The sequence below is a fragment of the Macrotis lagotis genome, chromosome 6 (assembly GCF_037893015.1).
Source record: "Macrotis lagotis isolate mMagLag1 chromosome 6, bilby.v1.9.chrom.fasta, whole genome shotgun sequence".
NCBI classification, from domain to species: domain Eukaryota; kingdom Metazoa; phylum Chordata; class Mammalia; order Peramelemorphia; family Peramelidae; genus Macrotis; species Macrotis lagotis.
In genome coordinates this window covers 222,086,903-222,109,074 of record NC_133663.1, presented here as the reverse complement: position 1 = coordinate 222,109,074, position 22,172 = coordinate 222,086,903, and the positions used below count along the sequence as shown (strand labels likewise).

The 22,172-nt window shown below is 37.1% G+C and overlaps 1 protein-coding gene across 5 annotated transcripts in view; it reads right to left on the bottom strand.

Moving 5' to 3' along the window:
- Positions 1-22,172, bottom strand: part of SCML2 (Scm polycomb group protein like 2) — a 150,397-nt gene that overhangs the window by 78,979 nt on the left and 49,246 nt on the right. For all 5 annotated transcript variants that reach the window (XM_074192332.1, XM_074192335.1, XM_074192334.1 and 2 more), the window contains exon 7: positions 15,933-16,176. In XM_074192332.1, the coding sequence (XP_074048433.1) occupies positions 15,933-16,176 (244 nt within the window). The remainder of the gene's footprint in view (positions 1-15,932; positions 16,177-22,172) is intronic.

The window sequence follows — 22,172 nt, the reverse complement described above, 5'->3', positions numbered from 1 at the left end:
ATCCGACCTCACACACTTAATAATTACCTAGCTGTGTGGCCTTGAGCAAGCCACTTAACCCCATTGCCTTGCAAAATCTTAAAAAAAAAAGTCTATGTTATAAAACACTTCTCATACAAATAAAATCAGATTAAAATAACTTGGCTAAATTCATGGATAGGGTGAGCAAATGTAATAAAAATGACACTTCTACCAAAATCAAACTACTTATTTAGTGCCCTACCAATCAAAATTATGATAAATTATTTAATGAGTTAGAAAAAATTTTAAGTAGATTAATATGGAGAAATTAAAAAGTCAAGAATTGGGGGCGACTAGGTGGCGTAGTGGATAAAGCACTGGCCCTGGAGTCAGGAGTACCTGGGTTCAAATCCAGTCTCAGACACTTAATAATTACCTAGCTGTGTGGCCTTGGGTAAGCCACTTAACCCCGTTTGCCTTACCAAAAAAAAAAAAAAACCTAAAAAAAAAAGTTGAGAATTTCCAGGAATTTAATTTTTAAAAAGTGCAAAAGAAGGTGGCTTAGCCCTACAAGATCTAAAATTATATTATAAAGCATAAGTCATCAAAACTATCTGGTATTGGCTAAGAAATAGGGTGGTGGATCAGTGGAACAGACCAGGTGAAATAGCAGGAATTGATTATAAGAAATCTGCTGTTTGATAAACCCAAAGAGCCCAATTTAGGGATAAAAACTCTCTCTTCGATAAAAACTGTTGGGATAATTGGAAGTTAGTATGGAAGAAACTTGGATTACACCAATACCTCACATGCTAGACCAAAATAAATATAGGACTTAAACATAAAAAATAATATTATAAGCAAAATAGGAGATCAAGGAATAGTTTGCCTATCAGATCCATGGAAAGGGAAGCAGTTTATGGCCAAGGAAGAGATGGAGAACATCGTTAAAAAAAAACTAGATAATTTAGATTATATTAAATTAGAAAGCTTTTGAACAGACAAAACCACTGTAATCAAGATCAAAAGAAATGCAGTAAATTGGGAAACAATTTTTACAGCTAGTTCTTCTGACAAAGGACTCATTTATAAAATACATAGAGAACTAAGTCAAATTTAAAAAAAAAAAAAGCCATTCCACAAGTGGCAAATGGTTAAAGTATATGCAAAAGCAATTTACAGATGAGGAAATCAAAGTGATCCATAGTCATATGAAAAATTGCTCTAAATCACTGCTTTACTAAAGAAATGAAAATTAAAGCATCACTGAGCAACTGGCCAATATGACCAGAAACGACAATGATCAATGTTAGAAGGGATGAGGGAAGTCTGGGAGGACTAATACATTGTTGGAGGAGCTGTGAACTCATCCAACCTTTCTGGAGAGCAATATGGAATTATACACAAAGGGAAACAAAAATGTGCATACCCTTTGATCCAGCAATACCACTACTGGGTCTATACTATGAAGAGATTGTGAAAAAAGGGAAAAAACATCACTTGCACAAAAATATTCATAGCAGCCCTGTTTGTGGTGGCAAAGAATTGGAAATTAAGTAAATGTCCATCATTTAGGGAATGGCTTAATAAACTGTGGTATATGTATGTGATAGAACATTATTGTCTATTAAAAGCCAGGAGGGATGGGAATTCAGGGAAGCCTAGAAGGATCTGCATGAACTGATTCTGAGCGAGATGAGCAGAACCAGAAGAACACTGTATACCCTAACAGCAACATGGGGTTGACAAACAACCTTAATGGTCTTGCTCATGCCATCAGTGCAAAAACAGGCACAATTTTGGGATATCTGCAATGGAAAATATCACCTGTATCCAGAGAAATAATTGTAGAGTTTGAACAAAGACCAAAGACTGTTACCTTTAATTTAAAAAAAAAAAAAAGACTGTTCTCTTATTATGTATTTTTGCTATCTCTTATACTTTATTTTTTCCTTGAGGATATGATCTCTCGCTCATCACATTCAACTTAGATCAATAATTTTAATTTTTTTCTCTTTCCTTTACTTTATCACTCATGTGTGTCTATATTTTTTGGAGGTGAGGGGGTATTATGTTTACTCTTAAACAAGAATATTTTAGAAATGTATAAAAAATCATTTGCACAAAAATAAGAATACATAGATAGATAGACAGACAGATAGACAGATAGATAGATGTATGACATGGAAACAATGTAAAGACTAAAAGACTGCCTTCTATAGGGGGAAGGAAGCAAGATTAGGGAGAAAATTGTAAAATTCAAAATAAATAAAAAATTTTAAAAAAGAAAAGCAAAATATAAAAATTTTAATCATCTCAGCAGCTAAGAGAAGCATTAGAGCAGGTATTCTTAAGGCAATTTATCACAATACAGGGAAGAGGAAATAAGGATCTACACTAGGGCTATGGCTGCATAAATGTAGAGAAATGGACAAACATGAGAGTCTGTCATAGTAGAATTCATAAGATATGAAAATGATCTGCATATGTGTGGATAAGAAGTCAAGAGAAACAACAAGGTTTTTTGACTATTCAGGCTTGCTGCAAGAAATGTATTCTTCTATGTCATAGCACCTAGCTCACATTGCCCCCCTCCACTCTGCCCTTATGTCTAAAGATATCAATCTATTTGTTGATGACTTCACAAGTTCCCTGGCTTCCCAATTCACTAAGCTCTTCACTTCACCCAAACAATGGAAATCCATGCTGAAATCTCTCAGGGTATAAGATCAGAAACATGGCATCTGGATCACAAGGTACTACTTTTTACAGCTTTTCTCACATAATTCTAAACTGTTTTCTTAAAAAAAGGGGAAATTTCACATTTCTAACTGTATCTTAATATGCTTTTGTTCCCATAGAACCTCCAACATAAAGTGCTTCTGGCTTGGTATTTGTCAGTTTTGTTAGGGTTGAAATTTTAGATCTCAATTATTTTAATTTATATTTTTCTCATCTTTTTTTAGGTTCCTGCAAGGCAAATGGGGTTAAGTGGCTTGCCCAAGGCCACACAGCTAGGTAATTATTAAGTGTCTGAGACCAGATTTGAACCCAGGTACTCCTGATTCCAAGGCCAGTGCTTTATCTACTACACCACCTAGCTGCCCCTATTTCTCTCATTATTAATCTAGTTTATGGATATTGGCTACTTATCATTCTTGTTGTGGATACGTTCTTCATATTTTCTGAAAACTTATCTATTGATTCTTGATATTACATGTTTAATTCCATTATCTCAGATATTAAAATTTCTGTAAAAGACATGTGATAGGAAGATTTCTCCCCCAATTGATGGTTTCCATTCTTATTCAAATTATGTTTTGTTCCCAAAAAAAAACTTTTCCATTTTCTGTAATATTTGCCTCTTACACTTCCTGACTTCAAATAAGGTCTAACTCATATGCTACCTCCTAAATGGTGTCATTCCTAATCCTCCTAATGGTTAATAATTGCTGCTTATCAAAATTATTTTACACACACACACACACACACACACACACACACACACTTATCTGTTCACATGTATAGTAATCTATTTACATGTGGTAGTACTAAGTCCTTAGGGAAAGGAACTATCTTTTTTTTCCCTTTTTTTTGCCCTCAGCATATTATACAGAGCAAGTTCTTCATAAATGCTTACTTCCTTGGACAAAATCAAAGACTGCACTGCTGGTACCAAGTGTCAGCTCAGTATATCCTGTGAGCCTCAGACATCAGATATTAACTGGTACAGACAGCTAGACATAACTCCTAACCATAGCTATACAGTTCTCTGCAACTTTAACTCTCCAGCATTTGGAGTGACCAAGAAACTGGAGACACCACACTTGCCTCCTTACACATATCACTCTTCATCAAAAGACAGAAGGACTCCCAGCCAAGATATCAGAAAGAAGACAGGCACAGTTCTAAAGTCTCCTGATCTTTCTCCATCTATAATATTAAACAATCCTCTTAACAGAAATCCGACACACAAAATCCAGAAAGAAAAGCCAGTAGAGAGAACATCTACCTTAGGATTTGTCTATTGCAACAGCATTGTACTAATTCGGGCAGGTGAGTCTGGGCTCAGAGGGTGGATCAGCCCTGGATCATCCAGATTAGCAGCTGAGGTGGAGCCGTGAGTCTGAAGGGCCAAGAGCTGGACCTGCTGGATCAGCAGTGGGTCTACAAGGCAGAGGCTTGAGTCAACTAGGGAGCAGAAGCAGTAGTATTGGTGCTGTCCCTCTGGAGCTTACCCACAGGGCTGGGGGGAGAGTTACCATGCAGAAGGGCTGCAGACACCATCCCTGGGCTTCTCTGGCCGGAGGAACTCTGAGTCCATGCCTCCATAGCCCCTGAGGCCTCTTCCCCGAACAGGGTAAAGCCCACCATTGACTGAAGGCAAAAGGATTCAATAGCTCCAAACCCTCCCTTCAAGCTAAAGGAGAAGGCCTCAATCAAGGTCACATACACTCCAGAGAAAGAAAGCAGCACCTCCTTAATGGCCAGCCAGAGAAATTGTACAAAGTAAGTAAAGCCTCTAAGGATCCCAACACCTGTGAACCAGCCCCTCCCAGCTCAAGGTCTTAGCAAAATGAAGAAGGGTCAGCAGAAAGGTGGGTCCATAGAAAAATTCTGGGAAGGAAAAGACCCTAACTCAGAGAGACCTAGAACCTCTGAGGAGAATATAATCTGATCTCCAGCACAGAAACACGTCCTTGAAGAAATAAGGAAGTAGTTTAAAAATCAACTGGAAAATTTGGGAGAGACAATTAATACCTTACAACAGGAAAACAAATCCTTAGAAAATACAATTGGAGGGGGCGGAGCCAAGATGGCGACATGAAAGGATCCAGTCTTAAGAGCTCTCTGATAAAACTCATAAGCTAAGGACTCTAACTAAACTTTCCAGAGAGAGAACCCACAAAGGGACCCAGTGAGGCAGTTCTCCTACTCAAGGTAACCTGGAAAAGAGCAGAAAGGCTCTGCTCCCCGGGGTCGGAGGGGCGGCCCACCAGAGGGGTGGCCCGCCAGAGCGAAAGAACTTCAGCCTGCCGGAGGAAGCCCTAGGGCGCTGGGAGCCGCGTCTCACAGCAGTCTCCTGAGCTACACCCCGGGGAGCACCGGGCACAAATTGGGGGAACAGCGGGGGACCTCTGCCAGAGTGAGCACATGGAGCCCAGCCCTCAGGGCACACAGAGAGCAGCTTGGTCTTTCCTCATCCAGGAAACCCAAGCAGGTGGAGCCTGTAAGCAGGAGCCTCCAGGGCATGAGCTCATTGAGCTGAGGGAGGGCAGTGAAGAGAAAGAGACTGCTGAGCTCTGTCCTCTGCCTCTGGAACAGGACTCTGGGGCTCTGACCACATTGAGATCCTGATCCCAGTCTAGGACCGCCACAGAACAGCAGAGCCCCTCCACCTCAGCCCCGTGGCAGAGTGGGGGGGGGGTGCTTATGGTCATTCACAGACCAGGAGGGAGGACAGAGCCTCACACACTGAGACCCTTGTGGGAGTGCCTCAAAAGCTCAAAAAGCACCCCAAAACCAGGCCCAGGCTGGGAAAATGAGCAAGCAGAGAAACAAAAGGAAGACTATTGAGAAATATTTTGCAAATGAGCCCAAGAAGGATCAAAATACTCAGTCTGAAGATGAGGAAGCACAAGCTCCTGCATCTAAAGACTCCAAGAAAAACAGAAATTGGGCTCAGGCTACGACAGAGCTCAAAAAAAGACTTTGAAAATCAAATGAGGGAGTTGGAAGAAAAATTGGGAAAAGAAAGGAGATGCAGGAAAAACATGAAAATGAAGTCAGCAGCTTAGTCAAGGAAATCCAAAAAAATGCTGAAGAAAATAGCATGCTAAAAACCAGCTTAGGTCAAATTGGTAAAACAACTCAAAAAGTTATTGAGGAGAAGAATGCTTTAAAAAGCAAAATTGGCCAGATGGAAAAAGAGATAAGTAAACTCTCTGAGGAGAACAAATCCTTCAGACAAAGAATAGAATTGGAGATTGATGAATTTCACAGAAATCAGGAATCAATCCTTCAAAACCGAAAAAATGAAAAATTAGAAGAAAATGTGAAATATCTCATTGAAAAAACAACTGATATGGAAAACAGACTTAGGAAAGATAATCTGAAAATTATTGGAATACCTGAAAGTAATGATCAGGAAAAGAGCCTTGACATCATTTTTCAAAGAATTACTACAGGAAAATTGCCCTGATATTCTAGAAGCAGAGGGCAAAATAGAAATGGAGAGAATCCACCGATCCCCCAGAGAAAGAGATCCCAAAAAACCAACCCCTAGGAATATTTTAGCCAAGTTCCAGAACTCCCAAATCAAAGAGAAAATATTACAAGCAGCCAGAAGGACACAGTTCAAATATCGTGGAGCTGTAGTCAGGATCACACAGGACTTAGCAGCAACTACATTGGAAGCTCATAGGGCTTGGAATACAATATACCGGAAGGCAAAAAGCTTAGAATGCAGCCAAGAATGAACTACCCAGCAAGGCTGAATGTCCTCTTCCAGGGAAAAAGATGGACTTTCAATGAACCAGGGGAATTTCAAATGTTCCTTTTGGAATGGCCAGAGCTGAACAGAAGGTTTGATCTTCAGAAACAGGACTCCGGTGAAGGAGGAGAGGGAGGAAACATGAGGGACTTAATGAGGATGAATTGCATGGATAGAAAAATGATACTGATAATATTCATATGAACCTTCTCAGTTAATAGAGCAGGTAGAGGGAGCTTCTATAGTTGAAGCACAGAAGAAAAGCTGAATTTGAAGATAAAATATGGTGTACAAATGGAGTCAATAGGAAAAAAAGGTAAATGGAATGGGAGAAAGAAAAAGGAGAGGGGGAATAGTCCAAGATATTTCACATAATAAGATTTTTTTTTTATTACAATGAGCTATTGCAATGATATGGAAGGGGGGGAAGCAAGGGGGAATGAGGGAACCTTTGTTCTCATCAGAGATGGCTAGGAGAGGAAACAGCAAATATACTCAATGGGGTATAGACATCTGGAGTAAGAAGGAGGGGGGAGCAGGGGGAAGGGGTGGGGATGTGAATAAAGGAGGAGAGGATGGACCATGGGGGGAGAGCGATCAGATATAACACATTTTCTTTTTTACTTCTTGCAAGAGGCTGGGATTGGATGGCCTGCCCAGGACCATAGGGCGAGGTGGATTCTGGGCCTAAGGGGTGGTATGGGGGCTCAGGGCTTCTTGGCCTCAGGACCAGGGATCTGTCTGCTGCGCCACTCAGCGACCCTACAGTATAGTCAGAGTGAAAGGACAGAGAAAACAGAGTACATGGTAGTGGAGAAATAAGAAAGGAGGGGGTTGCGATCAGCAATGGCAACAGTGGAAAAATATGGAAGTAACTTTTGTGATGGACTTATCATAAAGAATGTGATCCACCCATGACAGAGTTGTTGGTGTTGGAACAAAGACTGAAGCACATTTTTTGTTATTATTATTTGGGGGAGGGTACAGGGCAAGTGGGGCTGGGTAGCCTGCCTGGGATCACATAGCAGGGTGATCTTTGGGTGTCTGGGGCCGGATTTGGACCCAGGTGTTCCTGGCTCAAGGGCCAATGCTCTGTCTGCCACCCAGCCACCCCTACTATTATTACTATTTTATTTTATTTTGGGTCTTTTTTTCTCTTCTTTTTGGTATTTTTGCAGGACAGTGGGGATCAGGTGGCTTGCATGTCACATGGCTGGGTGATTGCTGGGTTTACGAGGCTGGATATGGACTCCGGTGCTCATGGCTCCAGGGCTGGTGCTTCATCCATTGTGCCACCTGGCCATACCTACAATTATTACTATTATTTTTTTTATTTTAATTTTTTTTCTCTCCCCTATACTTTTTTCACCCAAGCAAGTCTATCTATATACATGGGGGGAGAGGTATTTTGTTTACTTGTAAACAAGAATATTTTATTAATGTAAAAAAAATTTGTACAAAATGAGAATAAAAAAATAAATTTAAAAATTTTTTAAAATACAATTGGAAAAACACAAAAGGATAATAAATCTCTCAGATCCTCAACTGGACAAATACCAAATGAGAATAAATCTCTCACGTCATCAATTGAACAAATACAAAATGAGAATAATTCTCTCACATCCTTAATTGGGCAAATGAAAAAAGAAAATAATTCTCTGAAAACCTCAACTGGCCAAATGGAAAGCTCTTTCAAAAGTAGAACTGACCAATTGGAAAAGGAGTTGCAAAAGGTTAATGAAGAAAACTCCTCCCCCAAAAAAAGAATGGAGTCTACAGAAACTAATGACTCCATGAGACAGCAAGAGCCAGTTAAACAAAATCAAAAAATACAAAAAAATAGAAGAAAATGTAAAATACCTCATCAGCAAAAGCACTGACCTAGAGAATAGATCAAGGAGGGGCAACCTGAGAATTATAGGACTTCCTGAAAACACTGAAGAGAATAAAAGCCTGGACTTAATATTACAGGATCTATTGATAGAAAAACTGCCCTAATATCATGGAACCAGAGGGCAAAGTAGTTACTGAAAGAATACATCATAAAAATAAATTAAAAAATAAAAAAATAAAAGACATCAAACCCCTCCAGAAAAAAATTCCTAAAAGGAAAACACCAAGGAATGTTGTGGCCAAATTCCAGAACTATCAGATAAAAGAGAAACTCCTGCAAGCAGTCAGAAAGAAACAATTTAAATATCAAGGAGTCACAGTAAGGATGGCACAGGACCTGGCTGCAACAACATTAAGGTATCAAAGGACCTGGAACTAGCTATTTCAAAGAGCAAGGGAGCTTGGAATGCAGCCAAGAATACACTATCCTGAAAAGCTGAGCCTTCTCTTCCAGGGAAAAAGATGGACATTTAAGGAAATGGAAGAATTCCAAAAATTTCTGATGAAAAGACCAGAGCTAAATAGAAAATCTGGACATCAAACAGGAGGTTCAAGAGACACACGAAAAGGTTAAAGGGGGGGGGGGGCAGTAAAAGAAAACAAACTGCGATCCAGTAAGTTGAAACTGGCTATATTCCACCATGGGGGAAAAGATTCTCATAAATCTTGAGAATTGTAACTCTAACACAGAGAATATACCGAGCCAGAAATGAAGGACATTCATGACCTATCCATGAGACTGCTATCTAATGGGATGTAACTGGCTTTAACCCCACTTGGGAGAAAGACTCTAATAACTCTCAGGAATTTTACCTCTATTACATAAAATGTACTTAGCTAGAAGCAACAGATACTCAGAATTTTCTATGACTCAGATAAAATGATCTAAAAAACACTACCTCCTTAAAAAGGGGGATAGGAAGGAGACAGGAGGAAGGAGGGGATTGAATGGGGTAAATCTCATTACACTAAGAGGTAGGGAAAAAACCTATGGTAATAGAGGGGAAGAAGGGAAGGAGATGAGAAACATCTGACTCTTCTCATCAGACTTGGCTTAAAGTCATACTTAGTTAATTTATAAAACATCTAACCTTTCAAGTATTAAAAGGGGAAAAGGGGAAGGGTGACGGAGAAAGGGAGGGGGAGGGGGGAAAAAGGGAAACTAACAAAGGAAGGGAAGGGAAAAGGGAAAAAGGGAAAGGGGAAAGAAAGGGGAGGAGGTAATATAGGAGGGCAAACACACTGAAGGGGGTGGTATTCAGAAACAAAATACTGGGGAATATGGATAAGGGGGAAAGGGGGAAAAATACAAACAGAGTGAAGATAGCATGGAAGGCAATAAAGAATTAGTAATCATAACTGAATGTGAATGGGATGAACTCTCCCTAAAAACCAGAATCCTACAATATGCTGCTTACAAGAAACTCATTTGAAGCAGAGAGATACATAGAGAGTAAAGGTAAAAGGTTGGAGCAAAATATATTTTGCTTCAGCTGAAGTAAAAAAAGCAGGGGTAGCAATCCTTATCTCAGACAAAGCAGCAGCAAAAATAGATAGTGTTAAAAGAGACAAGGAAAGAAACTTTATCCTCCTAAAAGGTACCACAGACAATAAAGTCATTTCAATACTGAATATATATGCACCCAGTGGGACAGCACCCAAATTCTTAAAGGAAAAGTTGAAAGAACTGCAGGAAGACATAGACAGCAAAACTCTACTAGTGGGAGACCTCAACCTCCCACTCTCAGATCTAGATAAATCGAATCATAAAATAAACAAGAAAGAAGTTAAGGAGGTAAACAGATTGCTAGAAAAATTAGATATGGTAGACTTATGGAGGAAACTGAATGGGGATAGAAAGGAATATACCTTTTTCTCTGCAGTACATGGAACTTATAAAAAAATTGACCATGTACTAGGACATAAAAACCTAATGATCAACTGCAGAAAGACAGAAATAGTGAATACATCCTTCTCAGATCACAATGCAATGAAAGTCATATGCAATATTGGGACAAGGAGATATAGACCCATAACAAATTGGAAACTGAATAACCTCATTTTAAAAAAATGAGTGGACCAAAAAACAAATTATAGAAAGAATTAACCATTTTATCCTACATAATGACACTAATGAAACAACATACTAAAACCTATTGGATTCATTCAAGCGACCCTCAGGGGATATATCATAGCTTTAAATGCTTACATGAATAAATTGGAGAAAGAGGAAATCAATGAAGTAAATATGCAACTAAAAAAAATTAGAGAAAGAACAAATTAAAAATCCCCAAGTAAATAACAAATTAGAAATTCTAAAAATTAAAGGAGAAATTAATAAAACTGAAAGCAAAAAATCTATTAATAAATAAAACCAAGAATTGGTTTTATGAAAAAGACAATAAAACCTATGGTAAATTTGAGTAAAAAAAGAAAGAAAATCAAATTGCTAGTTCTATAAATGAAAAAGGTGTACACAGCACCAATGAGGAGGAAATTAAAGTAATAATTTGAAATTATTTTGCCCAACTCTATGCCAATAAATTTGATAATCTAAGTGAAATGGATGAATATTTACAAAAATGTAAGTTGCCCAGGTTAAATGAAGAGGAGATTAAATACCTAAACAACCCTATCTCAGAAAAAGAAATTCAACAAGCCATCATTGAACTCCCTAAGAAAAAATCTCCAGGGCATGATGGACTCACAAGTAAATTCTACCAAGCATTTAAGGAACAATTGATTCCAATTCTATATAAACTCTTTGGAAAAATAGGGAAAGAGGGAACTCTGCCTAACTCTTTCTATGAAACCAATATGGTGCTGATACCTAAACCAGGAAGAGTTAAAACAGAGAAAGAAAATTATACACCTATCTCCCTGATGAATATAGATGCAAAAATCTTAAATAAAATCTTAGCAAAATGATTACAAGTTATCACTGAATAATACATTATGATCAAGTAGAATTTATCCCAGGAATACAAGGTTGGTTCAATATTAGGAAAACTGTTAGTATACTCAATTATATCAACAACGAACCTATCAGAAATTACATGGTCATATCAATAGATGCTGAAAAAGCTTTTGACAAAATACACCATCCATTCCTACTAAAAACACAAGAGAGTGTAGGAATAAATGGACTGTTCCTTAGAAAACTTAGCAGCATCGATATGAAACCATCAACAAGCATTACATTCAATAGGGAGAGGCAAGAGGCATTCCCAGTAAGATCAGGGGTGAAACAAGGGTGCCCATTATCACCACTACTATTCAATTCGTATTAGAAATGTTAGCTTCAGCAATTACAGAAGAAAAAGAAATTGAAGGAATTAGAATTGGGAAGGAAGAGACAAAACTCTCACTCTCTGCAGATGGCATGATACCTAGAGAATCCCAAGAAATCATCCAAAAAACTACTGGAAACAATAAGCAATTTTAGCAAAGTTACAGGTTATAAAAATAAACCCTCATAAATCCTCAACTTTCATATATATGTATACACACACACACACATACATATCTAGCAAGATACAGCAGGAAGAGCTAGAAAGAGAAATCCCATTCAAAGTAATCTCAGACAATATAAAATACCTGGCAGTCTATTTGCCAAGACAGACTCAGAAACTTTTTGAAAACAATTATAAAACAATTCTCACACAAAATCAATCAGATTTAAATAACTGGGCAAATATCAACTGCTCAAGGATGGGTAGAGTTAATATAATAAAAATGATAATTCTACCAAAACTAAACTACTTGTTTAGTGCCCTACCAATCAAAATTCCAAAAAATTACTTTAATGAGTTAGAAAAAATTAGGGGCAGCTAGGTGGCATAGTGGATAAAGCACCGGCCCTGGAGTCAGGAGTACCTGGATTCAAATCCCATCTCAGACACTTAATAATTACCTAGCTGTGTGGCCTTGGGTAAGCCACGTAAACCCATTTGCCTTGCAAACAAAAACCCTAAAGAAATTGTAAGTAAATTCATACAGAGAAATAAAAAGTCAAGAATTGCCAGGAGCTTAATAAAAAAAAGTACAAAAGAAGGTGGCTTAGCCCCACCTAATCTAAAATTATATTATAAAGCATCACTCATCAAAACTGTTTGGTATTGGTGAAGAAATAGAGTGGTGGACAAGTGGAATAGACTAGGTGTAAAAACAGGAGAGGATTACAGTAATCTGCTGTTTGATAAACCCAAAGAGTCCAGCTATTGGGATAAAAACTCTCTCTTAGAAAAATATTGCTGGGATAATTGGAAGTTAGTATGGAAGGAACTTAGATTAGACCAACACCTAACACCCTTTACCAAGAAAAGATCCAAATGGTTACTGGACTTAAGACATAAAAAACAATATTATAAGCAAATTAGAAGATCAAGGACTAGTTTTCCTGTCAGATCTATGGAAAGGGGAGCAGTTTATGACTAAGGAAGAGTTGGAGAACATCACCAAAAACCAATTAGATGATTTCAATTACATTAAATTAAAAAGCTTTTGCACAGATAAAACCAATGTAATCAAGATCAAAAGAAATGTAATAAATTGGGAAACAATCTTTACAACTAATGATTCTGAAAAAGGACTCATTTCTAAAATACACAGAGAACTGAGTCATATTTTTAAAACAAAAAGCCATTCCCCAATTGACAAATGGTCAAAGGATATGCAAAGGCAATTTACAGATGAGGAGATCAAAGCAATCCATAGCCATATGAAAAATTGCTCTAAATCATTAATTATTAGAGAAATGAAAATTAAAGCTTCTCTGAGGTACCACCTCACACCTCTCACTCAGATTGGGCAATATGACCAGAAAGGATAATGATCATTGTTGGAAGGGTTGTGGGAAATCTGGGATACTATTACACTGTTGGTGGAGCTTGTGAACTCATCCAACCTTTCTGGAGAGCTATTTAGAACTATGCCCAAAGGGCAACAAAAATATGCATACCCTTTGACCCAGAAATACCACTACTGGGTCTATAACCTGAAGAGATGATGAGAAAGGGTAAAAACATCAGTTGTACAAAAATATTTACAGCAGCCCTGTTTGTGGTGGCAAAGAATTGGAAATCAAGTAAATGTCCTTCAATTGGGGAACTGTGGTATATGTATGTCATGGAACACTATTGTTCTACTAGAAACCAGGAGGGACAGGATTTCAGGGAAGCCTGGAGGGATTTGCATGAACTGATGCTGAGTGAAATGAGCAGAACCAGAAAAACACTGTGCAGCCTAATAGCAACATGGGGGTGATGATCAACCTTGAAGGACTCGCTCATTCCATCAGTGCAACAATGAGGAACAATTTTGGGCTGTCTGCAAAGGAGAATACCATCTGTATCCTGATAAAAAGCTGTGGAGTTTGAACAAAGTTCAAGGACTATTCCCTTTAATTTAGGGGGGGAAAAAAACAGATATCTTATTGTCTTATCTTGTTACCTCTTAGACTTCTTGTCTCTTCATTAAGGATATGATTTCTCTCTCATCACACTCAATTTGGATCAATGTATAACATGGAAACAAAGTAAAGACTGACAGATTGCTTTCCTGGGGGGGGGAGTAAGATTTGGGGGGAAATTTTAAAATAAATAATATCTTTAAAAAAACAATAAAAAAAAGAAATGGGCCATTCCCCCCCCCAAAAAAGACAGTAGAAGGCAGAAGTTCTAACATTTGGTTTTTTACCCATTCTATGGGGGGAGGGGCAAAAAGGGAGACACAGCTCTAATGCCCCCCTTTTTCCTTATGATTCAGAATTGCTGTGTGCTGAAGCAAAAATCCCATACCCTACTACTTATTTCCATACTTTCATTATGCAGCTCAGTAAAACCCCTTTTACATTCCATGTCCCCTTTTTTGTTCCACTACACTCTCTGGAACACCTGCTCTATTATTTAAACACACAAGCTCTACTTTGTTCAATTATCTCCACTCCACACATTTACCTTCTTTTGGTATTAAAATGAGCCTAGCTACCTCCAAAAGACACTGCATCTCTGGCTCTCCTCTCTCTAATACTAAGTGCTCATTTTCTCATGCACCCTGGACACAAAAGCATAAAAAAAAATTGTTGGATGACCAGATCCAAAGAGTTGCTTTTAATGCTTTAACATCTAGGTATCAGGTCTCCATTGGGAAACCTGTGGTTTTGTAGTTGGTCCTGTGCTGTTTTAACATTTTTATCAATGACTTTGATAAAAGCACAGGTAGTATATTCATTATAATAACTCCAGGCTGGAGGAAAACCTAATACAATGGATTCACCATTGGGCTAAATAAAGATAAAATGACGAACATCCTGTATTTGAGTGTAAAAAAGTCAACTTCATACCTAGGATGAAGAAGGCATGGTTAGACAGCAGTTCTGACAAAGGCCTGGTGACTTTTAATGGCCTGGAAAGTCAACATGAGTTAGTAATGTAATATAGCAGTCAAAAAAACCTCATGCAAACCTGGGTCATAACTACCAAGAACAAAGAGACAGTCTTATTATACCTCATCTTCATCAGAGTTCACGTGAAATACTATGTTCAGTTCTGGAACTATAATTTAAGAGATACAATGATAAAACTATAGCAATGTCCAGAGCAGTGGTGTCAAATTCAAATGGAAATTTGGAACACTAAACTATATGTAAGGATCTCCACAGGTCACATATTGGGCTTAGAAAACTTTTTTTTCTGATTCTATTAAATATTTCCCAATTACATTTTAATGTAATTAAAATGTGAAGTCATACTTCAGACTGTTGTGGGCCACCTGAAGCTTGTGGACTACCTGTTTTTATGTTTATTTCAGCTATACATAAACATAAGAGAACTTCTCCCAAATCCAAAATATTCACATACTTTTGTGTGAATATAATTGTATATTTAAAAATATCTTTATGCAGATATACATGTATATAAACACACATCATTTAAACAAATAATTTCATTATTTCACAACTTTAATATACATGTAGCTCAACGTTTACTATGAAAGCACTATGCTACAGTCTGTGGGAAAATAAATACAAATATTAAAAAAATCATCTCATCTAAGCCACACATTTTATAAGTAACAGAAATGAAGCCAGGAAAGATGAAAATGTTCCTCTCAAGTAACACAGCTAGCTGATTCTGATTTTGTGTGGCCCTGTCCATATGGGCTAGATCCTGAGGTGCTGATAGTGATCTCTCAGTTCGAAGTGTGTTCCTTCCTCATTTGACTACATAACCACCCATGTGCACCCTACTATTCCATGCTACCTCCTGCCTGGTTCAGAGCTTTTGATACCAGCTTCTAACTTTTAAATATTGATTCTATCACTGTTCCTACACCTGACTGAACTGAGATTTGTTCTCAGTAACCTGAGTAACCTGAACTCATCAGGTCCCTGATATGTGCTGTTCCACCATTCTCCCATTTGGCCTATTCTAGCTGACTCCCAAGCTCATATCTGGGATGGCCATTTGCCTAGTTGCTATATACAACCCAAAATTAACTCCCACAGACATTAATAGAAGAAAGCTTTAGAGAACTTACTATTTTGAAAAAAACCAAAAGTATATACCATTACTAATTGGCTTACCATTATTTCCTGGTGGTTGTAATGCATCTCCTGTTAAGTCACACCACCCAACTGGGAAGATATCTCGAGAATCATACTTGCACCAATAATCAAATGCTCCCCTCCAGCCATCAAATGTAATAAAAACTTCGTCTCCTTTAACATCTCCAACAGTTGCTGGGCAGATCAAATAAGGATTCTTTTTGTCTATTGCTTCAAGTTTCATTCCAATTTTTAAAAGATTTGGGGCTGGTTTTGGAGGTTCCTACCAAAAAACAAGCAAAAGTTAAAATTTAAATTTCTAAAGCATTTTCAATCAGTTTATTTTTGAATCTTTAGCAACCAAAAAGTAACATTCATATTAAATTACAAGCAATCTACAATCAGACATTTTGGCTACGTAGAACTGAGCTGAAAACAAAAAAGGGGAAAAGACTGTCTCACAGCAGCTAAAAAAATGTCATAAAAGATATACACTAAAGTGTACAACACTTGATTAAGAATCCCTTGGTCTTTCATGCAGACCACTTTCATTCAGTCCATTTGTTCTTCCTTTACATGAGTTTAAATCTATAGCAAACTTTATTAACAGGATTTATGTAAGAAGTCTCAAAACAGATTAAAAGTCACAAAATAGGAATAGGAAGAAAGATTCATACAAGTCCATTAATAGCAGTGAGATATTAATAGTCAATAGAAAAAGAAGTGATTAAAAATGAATTTAAAATAGGACACTCTGTAGAGTCATTAATATATAGGAATAAAAACTCAGTATATCCTACAGACTTGACTATATTTCTCTTTTACACAAATAATACTGAGTTATTAAGAATATCCTGGGATTGTCTTTGTTAATAGTTAAATAAATAAATACAATGAATATATATTATGATGGATATAATACTGGACCTGAAATCTTCTTAGTGTGTGAGAGATAGGGGCTAGAGAAATTCTCTGTAGCCTTTGTGGGCCTCAATCAACTCCCTAGACCTGAATATATCAAAAGAGGCAACCACTTCATTTTACAGATCAAAATCAAGACCCAAGGAAAATTAATGATTTGTCCTAGGTCATAAAGGTAGTATTAGAAATCAGATATGGGGGGCGGCTAGGTGGCACAATGGATAGAGCACCGGCCCTGGAGTCAGGAGTACCTAAGTTCAAATCTGGCCTCAGACACTTAATAATTACCTAGTTGTGTGGCTTTGGGCAAGCCACTTAACCCCATTGCCTCGCAAAAACTAAAAAAAAAAAAAAAAAATTATTGCTTCTTCTAGGAAAGAATAAAAGCATTTAGAATGAGAAAAAAGCAGATGAAGAAAAACCTGATATGTAAAAATGAGTATTTTATTTCTAAATATCAGTACAAAATAGTCTTTCAAAACACTAAAGCTCAAATACCTATCTTTAAACAGGTTCAAAATTAAAAGATGTTGCACATTCAATAACTAGACTTATTCTCTAAAAAATAGCCCCCTTAAGAAAAATCAATAGCCTGAAAGCTTTAATTTTCACAGGGATATCTTTTGAAAGACAAATGAATTACAAATGACTTTATGAACCTTCCCTAGGAAGTCATTAAGAAGAAAAGTCTCACATACATCTAAATATTTAAAGCAGCAATTTTTATGATAGCAAAGAGTAGGAAATGAAAGACTGAAGGGGCAAAAACTGTCTTTTGCCTTTTTTTTGGTATCCTTAATGATTAGCACAGAACCTGGTACACAGTAGGCCTTTAATAAATATTTACTGTAGATTGATGAAGAAAGTACTTAGTATGATTTTGCTCAAAGATATAATTAAAAATACCAAATGCAAAGCACCATGGAAGGATTTACACAGTCTGATGAGGGGGAAGAATGCAGAGCCAATAAAACAATACAAATGGTTACAACAACGTAAAAAAAAAGAATCACAAAAGCAATCTTGAGTTTGTGCTGCAAAATTACAAAGAAAAAGCATGGTCCCCAAAAAAGAGCTGAGAAAATACCCTCACATTTCTTTTTGGAGGTAAGAGGCCTACAGATATATGTGGCACACTGCATATATTTTCAGACATTTTAGATATACTGATTGGTTTTACTGATTTTTTTCTTTTTTCTTTAAAAAAATATTTGTTATATGGAAAGATATCTAACTGGAGGAAAATGGAAGAAAACAGACGTTTCAGGGATATAACAAAAGGTTATTTACAAAAATAAAAAAGAAAGAAATGAAGAATGTCTTTAAGAACAGAAGGAATTTTTTTTTAAATGTCTATCTGATACTATTGGAGGAATTGCAAATTCATCCAATCATTCTGAAAAGCAATTTGGAACTATGACTAAAGAGCTATAAAACTGCATACCCTCTGATGCAGCAATATCTCTGCTAGATCTATATCCCAAAGAGAACAAATCTGTACAAAAATATTTGCAACAGCTCTCTTTTTGGTGGCTAAGAATTGGAAATTGAGGGGATGTCCATCCATTGAGGATTGCCTAAACAAGCTGTGGTTTATGACTTGACTGAATATTATTGGACTGTAAAAAATGACAAGCAGGGTAATTTCAGAAAAACCTCAAAGGAGATGAACTGATGGAAAATAAAGTGAACAAAAGCAGAAAAATTTTGTAAATAGTAACAATACTGTTCAATGAAAAACTGAATGACTTGTTATTCTCAGAAGTACAAGGATGAAAATAATGTCAAACAACTAATGATGAAGCATGCTCTCTACCTCCAGAAAAAGAACAGATATGGTTTGAATAGAGGAGGAAGCATGCTATTTTTTCACTCTTCCATTCTTTTTTTTTATTTGTTTTCTTGTACAAATGACTAATATGGAAATGTTTTACAAGCTTTATACAAGTATAACCCTTAACGGATTGTTTACCATTTCAGGGAGGAGGAAGAAAAAGGAGAGGTGGAGTTTAGGACTAAAGTTTCTTTGTAAAATATTAAAAAGTTATTATAACATGTAATTGAGGAAAAAATAAAATATTATTTTTTAAAGTCTATGCTGATAACTCAATCCAGCCCCTATCTTTTGTGTGAGCTTTACTGATACATCACTAACAGCCTATATGACATTTTAAACTGATAGCCCAGATACATCTTAAATACATGTTTCTCAATAAACCTTCCCTTCTTTGCAACTTCCCTCTTTCTGTTGAAGATACCTCATTTATCCAGTGTCTTAGGATTTGTAACCTCGATATTGTCCTTGACTCTTTATTCTGTCTCAATCTACATAACCAATCTTTTGTCAAATCTTGTGTGCCAGGCTCTGTGCTAAGCATTAAAGATACCAAAAAAAAAAAGCAAGACAGTCTTTGTCCCTTCAGTCTTTAAATATGTTAGACACAAGCATACATGTACAACTTTTATCAGACTGTACATTGGTAGAAAAAAAGTGTAACTCATAATTTTGTAAAAAAATAAATGCTGGAAAACTACCATTGTATGCAATTGGAAAAATATAATAAAATTTCCATTAAAAAAAAAGTCCTTCCTAACCTGCTTAATCATCTTGTGTGTGTTTGTGTGTGTGTGTGTGTGTGTGTGTGTGTGTGTGTAATCTGTTCCATTATTTATTTTTAACCAGTCCCAATTCATTTTTTTTTGTATCTTTTACAATTTTCCCCCAATCTTATTTCCCTCCCCCACCCCCCACAGAAGGCAGTTTGTTAGTTTTTACATTGTTTCCATGGTATACATTGATCTAAAGTGAATGTGATGAGAGAAAAATCATATTCTTAAGTAAGAAAAATAAAGTATTGTGCCTGATTGTTGAACTAATGGAATGAGCAAGTCCATCAAGGTTGGTCATCACCCTCATATTGCTGCGTTAGGGTGCACAATGTTCCTCTGATTCTGCTCATCTCACTCAGCATCAGTCCATGCAAATCTTTCCAGGCTTCCCTGAATTCCCATCTCTCCTGGCTTCTAAGAGAACAATAGTGTTCCATCACATATACAAGCCACATTTTGTTAAGCCATTCCCCAATTGGACATTCATTTAATTTCCAATTCTTTGCCACCACAAACAGTGCTCCTATGAATATTTTTGAACAAGTGATTTTTTTCATACGTTACTAAAATACTCCTGTTTTAAGAGCAAACTTAATACCCCTCCCCCCCAAAAAATATAGACCCTCATGAGAAATAAAGTAAAGAGGAAAAAAACATGTGTGTTTTAGTCTGTGTTCTGATACCATCAGCTCTGTCAAGTGGATCACATTCTTTATGATAAGTCCATCATAAAAGTTACTTCCATATTTTTCACTGTTGCTATTGCTGATTGAAATTCCCTCCATCCATTCCTCCCCACTACCATTTATTATATTTTCTCTCTCCTTTTACTCTGTCCCTCTTCTAACATGTGCTGTAGGGTATCTGCGTGTTGCAGCGGGCTGAGCACCAGCCCTGAGGCCAAGAGGCCCTGAGCCCACATACCACCCCTGAGACCCAGGAACCACCTGGCCCCGTGGTCCCAGCAGGTCACCCAATCCCAGCCCCTTGCAAAAAGTAAAAAAGAAAATGTGTTGTATCTGACTGTGTTCTCCTATGATCTACCTTCTCCTATATCACCTACATCCCCCCCTTCCCCCCTTCCCCCTTCTCTCCTTTTTACTCCAGATGTCTATACCCTATGAATGTATATGATATTTCCTCTCTGAATCATTTCTGATGAGTGAAGGTTCTCTCATTCCTCCTTGCCTTCCCCTCTTCCAAATCATTGCAATAGCTCATTGTAAAAATAATAAACATATATATATTTAAATCTGTTATATGAAATATCTTAGCCTATTCTACCTCTTGTTTCTCTTACTCCCAGTACATTTCCCTTTTAGCCACTGACTCCATTTTTACAATATATTATATCTTCAAATTCAACTCTCTCCTGTGCTTCATCTATAAAAGTTCCTTCTACCTGCTCTATTAAATTAGAAGGTTCATATGAGTATTATCAGTATCATTTTTCTATGCAGGAATACATGTAATTCATCATCATCAAGTCCCTCATATTTTCCCCTTCTCCTCTGCTCTCTATGCTTCACCTGAGTCCTGTATTTAAAAGTCAAACTTTCTCTTCAGCTCTGGCCATTCCAACAGGAACATTTGAAATTCCCCTGGTTCACTGAAAGTCCATCTTTTTCCCCTGGAAGAGGACATTCAGTTTTGCTGGGTAGTTGATTTTTCTTGCATTCCAAGCTATTTTTCTTTCTGGAATATTATATTCCAAGTCCTATTAGCCCTTAATGTAGTTGCTTCTAAGTCATGTGTGATCCCGACTGTAGCTCCACAATATTTGAATTGTGTCCTTCTGGCTGCTTGTAATATTTTCTTAGACTTGGGAGCTCTGGAACTTGGCAATAATATTCCTAGGGGTTGGTTTTTTGGATCTCTTTCCAAGGGAGATCAATGGATTCTCTTAATTTCTATTTAGCCCTCTAATTCTAGGATATCTGGGCAATTTTCCTGTAGGATTTCTTTAAAAATGAGGTCAAGGCTCTTTTCCTGATCATGACTTTCAGGTATCCCAATAATAATATCCCAATAGATTATCTTTCCTGAATATGTTTTCCAGATCAGTTGTTTCTTCAATGAGATGTTTCATAGTTTTTTCTAATTTTTCATTCTTTTGGTGTTGAAGTATTGTGTCTTGACTTCTTGTAAAGTCATCAGATTCCTTTAGCTCATTCTACATCTGAAGGATTTGTTTTCTTCAGAGAGCTTTCTTATCTCCTTTTCTATTTGGCCAATTTTTTTTAAAGCCATCTCTTCAATAACTTTTTGAACTGTTTTATTCATTTGACCTATGTTGGTTTTTAACATTTTATTTTCTTCAGCATTTTTCTGGATCTCCCTGACTAAGCTGCTGACTCTTCGTGCTTTTCCTGCATCTCTCCCATTTCTTTTCCCAATTTTTCTTCTATCTCCCTTACTTGATTTTCAGAATCTTTTTTGAGCTCTGGCATAGTCTGAGTCCAACTTCCATTTTTCTTGGAGTCTTTAGATGCAGGAGCTTGTACTTCCTCATCTTCAGATTGATTATTCTGATCTTTCCTGGGATCATAGACAAAGAATATCTCAATGACATTCCTCTTTTTTCTCTGTTTACTCACTTCTACAATCCGTGCCTAGTTTTAGGGTGCTTTCTGTATTTTTGAGTATTATTGGGACACCCACTATAGGGGGGTTTTGGGGATACCTCACTGATACCTTTATTCCTGTAAGGTCTTATATGCTCTCTTGTCTGTGCTTTAATATGTAGAT